Genomic DNA, 12,378 nt, shown 5'->3' with positions numbered 1-12,378 from the left:
TACAGGGTACAAGGTTCAAGCCTGAGGTATCCCCTACCACACCACCATGAGCAGCTGGGGCATTTTCTCTCACACACACACACACACACACACACACACACACACACACACACACACACACACACACACACACACACACACCTACCTGTTCTCCATACTAACTGGTTTCACAAGCACCATATATTCAACACTTACCTGCCCTCCATTCATTCTAACCAATGTTAGATCCAAACCCCTTCCCGCGCAATACTCCAACGACTCGCGAGAGTAGATCGCATCCAAACCCTTTCCCGATGAGACTGCAGCTCCCATTCCTGCTGCTCGTGTTGCAGTCCGGCCGCGCTGTATACTCCCAGCGTGTCTGTGCACTTTAAAGTGCACAGACGTCTCCTCGCATTTCCCTATCAGTCCTGCCGGACTGCCGTGAGCATGCGCATACAGTAGACCAGTAGTCTGGTCTACTGCGCATGCTCGTAGTCCGCGAAATTTAAAACTTTTTTCTTTTTATTTTTTTGAGTTCTTTTTGTTTTGAGGGGGCTGCAGTCCGGCAGTCCGATAGCACGGGCCGCCCCTGAATATAAAAAAGAGCCACCTAAGCAGTAATTGCATGAAACACTAGTTTATTAAACATTCAGTGCTAGAAATAAGACAAACAGCACTTTCACCATTCAATTAAGATGTAACTTCCTTTATATACTCTAATTACTTAAACAGTTATTCATGGTTTTGCATGCATCAGTAAAAATACCAACTGAACTTAAAGGCATACTTCCCTTAAGTATAAAATATACAAAACAAAAAGTATGTTTTAAACCACTGTTAAGCATTGCATAAAAATACATATAATAATAATAATAATAATAATGATGATGAACATAAAAATAAACATTCTAAAAATGCAAGACAATTCAAGCTATTGATTGTCAAATAAATGTCTCAACCAAGCACTAAAATTCAGACCTCTGCTGCCCTTTACATTTAATCTCAGTTGCCATTTGGTTTCTCTGGCTTCTAATTGTAATTCCTCATCCCCACCCCTAGAGTCACTCTGTACTTTATCAATGACAAAGAATAAAAATCTCTTGTAGTTGGGACATTCTAAGGTGTGCACATATAAAGCATTATTCATTTTTTTTATTTTTGATGTCTCTAAGGTGCTCAATGATGCGGTCACGTAGCCTTCTTTTGGTCTTTCCTATGTAAATCCAAGGCACGATAAGCATGTAGCTAAATAAACCACCATAGTGGTGTTGCAGTTGCACCTACCCGAGCATTCTATTGTGTGTTCAAAGCTTCCTATAAAAGCATTCGTGCCATCATTTATATTTTTACAGCTCTTACAGGCGCCACATTTGTTCATCGAGGACCTATGCTTGCCTTGTTTTCTGTCAACACTTTCAAGAATATTCTTTATATTCCACCCTCTACTATATACAGCCTTGGATTTGTGCCCCAACTTTCCCTTTATTTCATTGTCAAAGTGAGTTTCCCAAATATTATTAAGACTTGATACCAAGTCTGGTGTTTCATGTTGTATTATAATACCAGAACATTATAGTCCAACTTAGCCATATTGGTTCTATTAGTGTTAAGACCTGCTTTTAAAATGGGCTTAAATGTTGTATTTCTTTTAAGCATAACTTCTCTCTTCACTTTCAGCAAAAGGCTTAATGTGTAACCTCTATTCTAAAACTTTCCAATTAAAATATAGATCTCTCTTTTGAATATTTCCTTGTTGCTAATAAGCCTAGATAACCTGACCATTTGGCCTTTTATTATACCCTTCCTCTGGTGGAAAGGGTGGCAACTGTTGTAATGTAATAACATATTGGTATATGTTTCCTTTCTGTGGATGCTACTGGCCAATCCTTTCCTGATTGGTTTCCCTACTTTGCATTGGAAAAGTTCTCTCTTCTTCCTTTCAAACTGGTATACCTCAGCAGAGCTAAAATGTTTACCTGAAGACTGTAGTATCTGTTACACCAGCCAGAAAGATTGTAGAACCGCAGGCTTTATATTAGCAGCCCTTCTTACCTGATATTTCATAAATACAGCATGTCCATGAGAATGAGTGTTTCATTCATGGGCAGGGTTGCCACTTACAACAAATTTGAACCAGGCAATCAACCGGACTGTCTTCTTCCTGAGTCACCAAAACAAAGTTGAATATTGATTGCAAGCATGGCTGTGCATATGCTAAGATTTTATCTTGACATTTATCCTGACAGAACGAAATCCATAAGAAAAAACTCTCAACTTTTTGTTTTTCTGTTTAAATAAGTTGAGCTTCATAGTTTTCAAGATGATTCTATTAAAATGAATTTCTGGTTGCATTTGATTCTGTTATCAAAAGAACAGCAAACCTTTACTATATGAGCGCAGATCTTTTTCTGCCAGAGGTGTAGGTACCTCTCAAACCTTCTTTAAGAATACATTCTAAGATATTTGTGCTGCTGTGACTAAATACTTACAAGACACAAACTTGGAAATCGCCACATACAGGACTTATTTCAAAGTTACCATCTTTAGGGTTATGTTCCCATGAGTAGCCACATTCACAAATAAATTTTACTTTTGATTTGGAGCTGTTTTTTCTGTGGCTGGTCTTCTCCAAGTTTGCTTTATTTATTTTGGTTCCAGTTTACTTAGCGAAAAAGTTGGTGGTCACCCAGAAGGATATGCTTGACACTTTGCCTTCAAAGTGATGAAGATGGAACACCCAATGACAGTCTGTATTGACAGTTCCACTTTCATCACCACCCTGCCGTAGCCCCGATAGAGAATTTAAGGTTTTAGTTATTGATATATTTTGATTGTTTATAGCTAATAGTAGATTTTGCTTCACTTAAATTGCGCTTTCAGAGATCTGGAGATGGGTCCTGATTCATTCAGCATTGTCTGTGCATGGAAGGGGCTTGGTAGCCTGGGAGAGTTTTAGATGATGTGCTAAATCCTGCTGGCTTTAGTCTTCAAGGTGTTCAAAATTTGCTTCCAGTGCAAATAGTGAGTATATAACTTTTGTTTCTTCTTTTTAATGATTACTATTCCTTCTCTTTTGAAGGATCATCAATTTTCTCTGCTTTTTGTGTAGATAAAGCTTGCAAATGTTGCTTTTTGTATGGCCTTGTTTTGTGGTTAAGTAATGTGAAAAAATCCTTCTTCTTAGATACAGTGTTTTTCCACCTGCCACCAAGGACTGGTGAACAGAAAACCGTGTATGGTGTATCATGCTATCGACAGATTGAAGCAAAGGTTAGTCCTATATTTATGCTCAAGACCATGAGTGTTTTGCTTGATATTTGAGGTGTTTCCTATTATACACATTATTTTACTAATAAATATGCATTCATTAGTTTTTTGATGGAGAATGTTAGATTTAAGAAGGTACAAACTGTAAATAGTGCAACATTTTGTAACACATTACTAAATTATTTCACTAATGTTATTGAAGAACCTATACACAAACAATATGCAACAACATACCAGTAGAATTACTTGTTCAAATCAGTACCTTTATAGCCTACCACTCTCTCCCAATATGATAGCATTTGCTAAATCTTGGTTCAAAAATAATCACCACCACATTCACCATTTTTTCCTTTGATATAGCTACAAGTTTGACTAGTCCCCTCTTGTTAAGACAGGTGGTGGTGGTGGTATGCACCTATATAAAACTACATTCAACTTTTCTGTAGTTGCTCAAGCCACTTCTCTGAATCCTGAGTAAGCTACCGGTCAAGCCATCTTCTCGTCTAACCATGGCACTTGCTTGACTGCTACCCCCTACCTTTGTGTTAAAGTACTAAGCCCTACTACTTGACATTCCTGTTACTACAGCTTCTAACAAACACATTATTAACCTTGGCAACTTTAACCTAAACTTCCTCAGTCCCACCAACCATGACATTTTCAAATTTCTTGCTGTCCTTAAACTATTCCAAGTTGTAATCAACCCAAACAGACCTAATTTCAGAACAAATCAGCATGGTTTATTAGACCTTATTCTAAACTTCCACACTGCTGTCATTTCCTTTGTCATTACTCACCGTCCAACTTACAGCAACCACTGGCCTTTAACCTTCAGCATTCAGATTCTGAAAATCAAACACTTCTCAGAGATCTACTTCTGATCCAAGTCTTCTTACAAATATCCAGACTACAGTCCTAATTCTGCACCATTGACTAGTTATCCATAATTAGCATTACTGATACCAACTCTCCTCACACTTCCAAACATCCACTACCAGTTCCCCATAATTTCCAGAATCTTTAAGTACACCAAGACTGCTTGGCTCACAAAAGAGCTGAAAAGACTAATGGTGCTCAAGGATGAAGCCCGAAGAACTTGAAAAAAGATCCTTCAACCACCAACAGAAAATGGTGCACTACTTTGCAAATCACCAGTCATGCAACCCTTTGGCACAAAGCCAAATACCTCATGTCAAAACAAGCCACACTCGTAAAGGGACCTGCTTGCATAACTGGAATATGGTTTAGCCTTGTATGCCACTACCTCTAACAAAAACACATCAGCTTAATTGACCTTATCAAGTAAAATGAATCTGTTTTCACCATTTCCTCTTGCTTTGACCATAACTGCCTTACTCTATCCAGGACTGACTGGCTTCCAGTAAAAGTCAGATCCAAATTACCTTTGGATTCACTACTGTTTAAACTACTCCACCAAGACCCCCCTCTCCCCTTACAAAGAAACTTATCACAACCACCCTAGCTTACAAAATTGGAAGCCAAACTAAAACTGGCCCTATTCTACAACACTTCTTGACACACCACTTAGCTCTGTCACTAGCTTCTTTGTTCTTGCACCAAACCTATGGCAGTCTTCCTTATGATATAACTGAGATTACAAACTACTTTAAGTAAAGGCCCCACCTCAAACTGTGTTTGTTTGAAAAATGCAAATACTAACATGCCAGAGAGATTCTACTTCCGTGGTACTCCATGTGTTTGCCTATTTCTTATTATTACCTCTATGCTTTTGCCTCTTGTAAGCATGTGCATAGGCTGTCTGCGATTTCTCTTTGTTGTGTTACAGCTGTTTACCTATTGTCATGTCCTTTGAAACCCTTGTGTTACCATTTACAGTAACCTTTGCTAAACCTGATGTTCGTTTCATTTGATTGTAACTTCTGCACTTTCACACTTATAAATATTGTACATACTATTCTTCTTTTGCACTTTTTATTGCTTTATTTGCAATGGTAGTTGTGCATGAAAAAAAATTCTTACAATTTTATGCATTCATAGATGTTTACTAGGCTAATGACCACAAGGGCCTTTTTTTAGCCTAGCCATGCATCCCAAATATCTGAGAAGTTCTGTTACCCTTGATAAGTGTAAGCAGCAGCTTAGGATGTGAAACATTTGCAAGCAGGGGCTTAGGAGAGTAACCAGTTACAGGCTGCCCATGTCCATTAGAGACATAGGTGCCAAACCATGGATGAATTTCATGATGTTCATCGTGCATACAGCTGCAGTCATAACAGATGGGTTCTCCTGCCATCAGGCGGGTCCTCGGTCGGCCGAATTCCAAAGTCTAGGTCCGGCGTTGGTTGTCGTCGCTTCTTCCCTGATGTCAGTGCGACAGGGGTATAAAAGAACCAGCCGACGCCATTTTCTTCAGTCTTTCTTGCCGCGCGGTGCCCGAAGCAGAAGCAGTTCGCAAGTGCCGGTCGGCCAGCTCCTGAGATTACGAAAAATTTGGAACCAAAGTCTTCTTAAAAGCTAAGTACCCCGTTGGGGAAACTTTTCTTGCCTCAGACCAATGTCAGACAAAGTTAATAATTGTATTTCTTGTGGGAAGCAAATACCGCATAAGGATTTCCATTCCCTCTGTATACCTTGTTTAGGCCCAGACCACGACGTCTCGGTCTGTCGCTTTTGTGCTACATTCAACAAACGCACTATTAAGCGTCGGGCGGAGTTTGCCCAGCATTATTTTGGGAAAGCATTTAACTATACTATGTCGTCGGATACTCCGACTCCGGTTTTGTCTAAAAAATGCAAAGACAAGGACCGACACTCGAGGTCCACGGCCTCTACCGACACCACGCCAAAGCCGACTACACGTGGTCCAGTTCTCCACGAGGTGCCTACGCAGCCCCTGATTACCGACTACACATCTTTGGTGGTGTCTCCTGTACCCGAGGTCGCAGGCTCCTCGGCCCACACCCTGACTACAGATACCGAAGCCACGCTTGGCGTTGAAACACAGAATGTGGACAGGTCCACCTCCACTCAAGGTGTCTTCAGACCTTCCTCTTCTTTCTCCAAGGCTTTCACCAAGTCTAAAGCTACCATGCACCCTAAGAGACCAGCTACACAGGGCCCATCTCCAGGCTCCATGCCTAAGAAACAGATGCTTAAAATGGCTGAGGATTTAATTACTCAAATCAGAGGTTCTCAGCCACCTCCGGACAAAAGACCCAGAGTGGAGGAAGATTCCACCTCCTCTGATCAGGGCTCCATTATTTCAGAGCACTCTGATTATCAGGAACAGTCTTACTCCCCTTTTGAAGACTCTGATGCAGAGGAATCTATTCCTTCTGTATCCCCCCCCCTGAGGATTACTCATTTGGTGAAACTCTGCATACCTTAAAGGAACACTTCCACTGGGAAGGCCAGGATTATTCAGATTCCAAGAAAAGGCTCAGGGAATTTCTTTTGTTACCCCAGCACAGGCCTCTGGCTATACCTCCTGTCCTGGACATCCTAGATGATGTTTACTCGGAGGCCTGCCTTAACACGGACTCTCTTCCTCCAGCTCCAGTTAAGCCTGACAGGTACTACAGGGTTCCTGACTCACACCAATTTCTATACAAAAGCCATGCTGCTGACATAGAAACCATCTCACAGGGGCCCAAGGGAGTTAAGGCCTCCATTGCCAAAAACCCATTGCCTTCCGAGAGAGATTCCAGATCCTTAGAAAGGTGGGGAAAAAGGTATATACCTCGGCTACCTTATCCATGAGGGCCTTAAACTGTCAGTTTCATATGCTAAAATACCAACAGTTTCTGTTATCTCAGTTGAAAAGTAAAATGTCACAACCTGAACAACCAGACATGAAGGAGTTGCAGGATTTGATGCATAGTGCAGAACAAGTGGGTAAACATACCTTACAATGTGGTTTTGATGCTCTAGAGGCCTCATGTAGAGCTGCTGTTACAGGCTCAGTCATACGTAGGCATGCCTGGCTCAAGGAACAAGCCTTGCCTGATCATATCAAAGCTAAATTACTAGACGCCCCTCTACAAAAGGATGTCCTTTTTGGGGCAAATGCTGAGGAAGTATTACGGAAAATGGAGGAAAAGGCTAAATCAATGCAAACTGTGAAAGAATTTCTGCAGGTTCAACCCCCACGTTTTAGTAGAAATTGGCCTTCCAAAAACTGGTCCTTTCCTGCCACAGACAGACCCCAAAGAGGCAGATAAAGGCGCCCGAGGGGCAGAGGACAAACACAAGGTTTGTACAGAGGCAGACAATGGCAAGCTCCTACACAAAGAGGTGGTGAGGACAACTCGCAATCTTTCAGAAAGCAAAACCAATGACTTTCCCCTTTGCATGCCAACCAGGTCTCAAATGGCAGCCCCCTTAGGAGGAAAGCTGGCACTATTCTCAAAAAATTGGCATATTGTCACAAAGGACAAATGGATCCTGAACATTATAAACAGAGGCTACAAATTCCATTTTCATACCCTTCCAAAAATGAAAGGCATGCCAAACCTGCCACACAATCAAAGGGCAGAGGCACAAAAGCAAATTTCAGATCTTATAAACATGAAAGCTATTCAAGAGGTACCTACACACGAACAAGGTCAAGGTTTTTATTCCAGGCTATTTCTGGTGCCAAGGAAGGGAAAAGATTGGAGACCTATTTTGGATCTTTCCATCCTAAACACATTCCTACTCATACCAAAATTCAAGATGCTCACTCTACAGCAACTTCTTCCCATGCTGGGCAAGGAGTCTTGGCTGGTAACATTGGACCTCAAGGAGGCATACCTGCATGTCCCAATCAGACAAAATTGCAGAAGATACCTCAAATTTCTTGCAGGTTCAACCCATTATCAATTCTCTGCATTGCCCTTTGGTTTATCTACTGCGCCCATAGTATTCACGAAATGCCTGGCATCAGTAATTGCCTACTGCAGACTTCAAGGGATATAAATATACCCTTATTTGGACGACTGCCTGATCCAAGCGGACAGCAAGCACATTTTTCTGAAACATCTGGCTTATGTAATAATGTTATTAAACTCTCTAGGATACACAGTCAGCAAAGAGAAATCAAGACTAATACCCTCTCGGAAGATCATTTTCCTGGGTGCCAATTTGGACATAAAAACACCCAGATGGCCTACCTTACGCCAGAGAAGCAGGGGCAACTAATTCAATATTTCAGAACACTGGCAAATTGCACCAGGCTGACTGCAAGGAAAATCCTGCAGGCTCTGGGATTCATGGCATCTTGCATCTTACTAATCCCATGTGCAAAGCTGCATATGAGAAAACTGCAATTGTACCCAAAAAACATATGGTCTCAACACAGCCACAGTTTGGAAACAATAATACCACTAATTCCATGTCTGCAAAAGGAATTTCTGTGGTGGGCTCAAGCATGCCAAACAAACACAGGTCTTCCATTCAGGTAAGCCTCAAGCAAATCAACTCATCACAACAGATGCCTCGGACTACGCCTGGGGGGCGCACATGACAGACCGGTGCATTCAGGGCAAATGGACCCAAAAAGAAAAGCACCTTCACATCAATCAAAAAGAAATGCTAGCAGTGATAAATGCTATTACAGCTTTCAAGGACCTTCTACAACCAGGCCAGCTATTGATAAGAACAGACAACACCACAGTTATGTGGTACATAAACAAGCAGGGAGGAACACATTCTTATCCCCTATGCAGACTGGCCATGTCACTTTGGAACATGGCCATGGACTTACAAATGGAACTACAAGCACAGTACTTGCCAGGCAAGGAAAACACGCTGGCAGACAACCTAAGCAGGAATATGACAGATCCACACGAATGGAAGTTGCATCCAAAAGTTTTTACAGAAATAATCCAAGAATGGGGAAGGCCAGACATAGATCTCTTTGCCTCCCACAAAACCATCAATTGACAAAATTCTGCTCAAGGATCTTCCATCCAAAGGCCTGGAGAGTGGACGCTCTCTTTCAGTTGGACATCAATGACAGTTTATGCCTTCCCACCTCTTCCTCTGCTGCCCAAAGTCCTATTGAAGACCAGAGCAGACAGACCAAAGATGATCCTCATTGCTCCGGACTGGCCAAGGCAACACTGGTACCCACTCCTGAGGAGCCTGACGCATTCCCCACCATGGACCCTGCCTCTAATGCCTCTTCTTCTGACTCAGCACAGCTTCAAAACTCTTCACAGTCAGCTGAAAACACTCAATCTTGCCGCATGGAAGATTCCTTAGCATCGCAGCAGGCCCTGCTCTCCAAGGAGGTGCAGGATGTCATTTTGGAGGCCAGAAGGCCATCAACTAGAAAAGCTTACTCTGCAAAATGGAAACGTTTTTGTGTTTGGAATGAGAAAAAGGGCCAGTGCCCTGGAAAACTGAATTTACCTCAAATACTACAATATCTGGCTGAACAGCTAAGCAGTGGACTTTCGTTCTCCTCCATCAAAATCCATGCCTCAGCCATTTCTGCAGAATACAACACTGATCCACCTTTATTCTCTCACCCTCTATTAAGACAGTTCCTCAGAGGGGCTAAGAATTTAAGACCTCCAAGAAAACAATCAATACCTGCTTGGGATCTTAATTTCATTCTGGAAAAACTGACTTTGCCTCCTTTTGAGCCAGCTGCCTCATCAGATTTACAATATTTGTCCTGGAAAACAGCTTTCCTTCTGGCTATCACTTCAGCTCGTAGAGTTTCAGAACTGCAGGCTCTTATGGCTGTCTAGCCTTTTATCATCTTCCATCAGGACAGAGTTTCATTACATACCAACCCGTCCTTTATGCCTAATATGGTATCCAGGGTAGCTTTAAATCAGGCCATACATTTACCTACTTTTTATCCTAATCCTCAAAACAAAGGGGAGAGATTACTGCATTCCTTGGACATCCACAGACAACTGCGTTATTATTTGGACAGAACAAAACCTTTCAGAAAATCAGAACAGCTTTTTGTGGCCTATGCGGTAGGAGTTCAAAGAATGTCAATATCCAAGCAGACAATCTCAAAATGGATAGCCCACTGCATACGCTTTTGCTATTCCTTTCATGGCAAAACTGTACCTACAGGCATTAGAACTCATTCTACCAGGGCCACAGCCACCTCTGCAGCCTTCCTCAGAGGAGTTCCTACCAAAGATATTTTAGAAGCAGCCACTTGGAGTTCTGTGCATACCTTCTCTAAGCACTACAACCTACCATTATACTCCAAATCTAGAGCAGGCTTTGCCACTGCAGTCTTGCAGGACATTTTGGCTCCTCCTAGCTCCACCTAGGTGCCTAGCTTTGGGATTCTACCCATCTGTTATGACTGCAGCTGTATGCACGATGAACATAGTACAGTTTTGTACCTACCATAAATGTAGATGTACCAGTGCTAATACAGCTGCAGTCCAGGTTTCCCTCCCTCCTTCCCCTCTAGGGGTCTTCTTTTATGGTGTATTTGCTTGCAACTACTGGTCTTTGATTATATTGCATTGCATTATTACATAACTTTATGTATTGCCTTCTTTCTGGGGGCACCTGAAATCTGGGGCAAGAAAAACTGAAGAAAATGGCGTCGGCTGGTTCTTTTATACCCCTGTCGCACTGACGTCAGGGAAGAAGCGACGACAACCGACACCGGACCTAGACTTTGGAATTCGGCCGACCGAGGACCCGCCTGACGGCAGGAGAACCCATCTGTTATGACTGCAGCTGTATTAGCACTCGAACATCTACATTTATGGTAGGTACAAAACTGTACTTTCCCCATCCAGTTGTCTAAGTTACAGTTTAATTAGGTTAGAGAAGAAGTCTGCTTTACAAGGATGGAAGAGCCTGTTCCAGAGAAGGAGTACCTTGTGTCTGAGTCAAACACCTTAACAGTTATACCAAGCCCCAGTCTTTTTGAATGTAACCCTGACTGGCCCTGCAGTTGGTTATGCTTTTATCAGTGTTCTACTATAGTAACTAAAATGTAACTAACTAAATAAGTAAATGCAGAATGCCAACATTTCAGCATTTCTCCACATTTAATATAGCCAAACCTGAATCTGACATGCAGGAATTACTAAGTATATTTCAGGAAGGGCATTGCTTCAACAGCTTGATATTCGGCAAGAAAAAAAAACTGTTTTGCACTGTTGTATCCAGCAGCCAAGCAAACTACTACACCCTAAAGCGGCAGCAGTAGATATAGAAACTATAGAAACTCTACATGAATGGAAGTGTCTTGGTTGTGAATGGAAGTACATTGGTATTACTATTACTAACATGACTTGTGAACATCATGTGAATGGAAGAACATTGGTATTACTATTACTAACATGACTTGTGAACATCGTATATAAAACATTATAAAGAAACTGTACCAAAATCCTGAAGCCCTTTCCAGGCTAAGCTCCAACATACTACCACCAACAGAAAAAAACAATGGCAGAAACCATGTTACTATCAGAGCTATTCTACAGAGCCTTATCCATGACTGTCTGAAAGAACCACCTGTCTATTGAATTGATTTTTACCTACAACGCAATACCTGCATTTGCTGTTAACAAATACCAACCATTCCTGCCACTGCAAAATCCTGAATGAACTACTGTGAATGATTTAAGGAAAGTAAAATTGAATTCATAGAGCTCACATTCAGCCACACGCTTCTGTGCACTCATTTGTGTCCAGACCTCATAGAGACTAAATTGAGATCTAGGAGTTGTAAACTAGCTTTTCCTAAGGAGGAGGAAAAATGCATTAGACACCTCTGAAATCATCTGCTAGTGTAATCCCTGAGCATAGCCTCTTTTAAACAACAGTGCAGTTTTCCTAACAACCCAGCATCTTGCATAGCCTGCAGCTTCACAAAGCACCTGCCAAAAATGGCTACTTCTACTCTTGTATTGCTACTATGCATACATTGTAAGCACAGACAGTGCACTCTGACGTACTATTTTTTCCGGTGGCTTGTAAGTATAACTGATCATATTTCAGTGTTCCTTTTTTATTGTATGTTTCTTGTATTATATGCAACAGATATCAACAGTTGTATTTATCCATCTGCTGATCTTGCAGTGCTGTAATACTTATTTGCTAATTATTTGGTTATACTTGTGTGCTGTTTATAGATTTTTCTTTGGACAAATGTTGATAGTGATGCTTTTT

General features: G+C 41.5%; 1 protein-coding gene across 1 annotated transcript in view; it reads left to right on the top strand.

Moving 5' to 3' along the window:
* Positions 1-12,378, top strand: part of AVL9 (AVL9 cell migration associated) — a 1,171,768-nt gene that overhangs the window by 374,602 nt on the left and 784,788 nt on the right. Inside the window, exon 3 of the mRNA XM_044064846.1 lies at positions 3,167-3,252. Coding sequence (XP_043920781.1) covers positions 3,167-3,252 — 86 coding nt within the window. The remainder of the gene's footprint in view (positions 1-3,166; positions 3,253-12,378) is intronic.

The sequence above is a fragment of the Protopterus annectens genome, chromosome 3.part0 (genome assembly GCF_019279795.1).
Source record: "Protopterus annectens isolate FY-2018-M chromosome 3.part0, PAN1.0, whole genome shotgun sequence".
Classification (NCBI taxonomy): domain Eukaryota; kingdom Metazoa; phylum Chordata; order Ceratodontiformes; family Protopteridae; genus Protopterus; species Protopterus annectens.
Note: the sequence above shows the minus strand (reverse complement) of the source record. Positions and strands in the feature narration are given on the sequence as shown.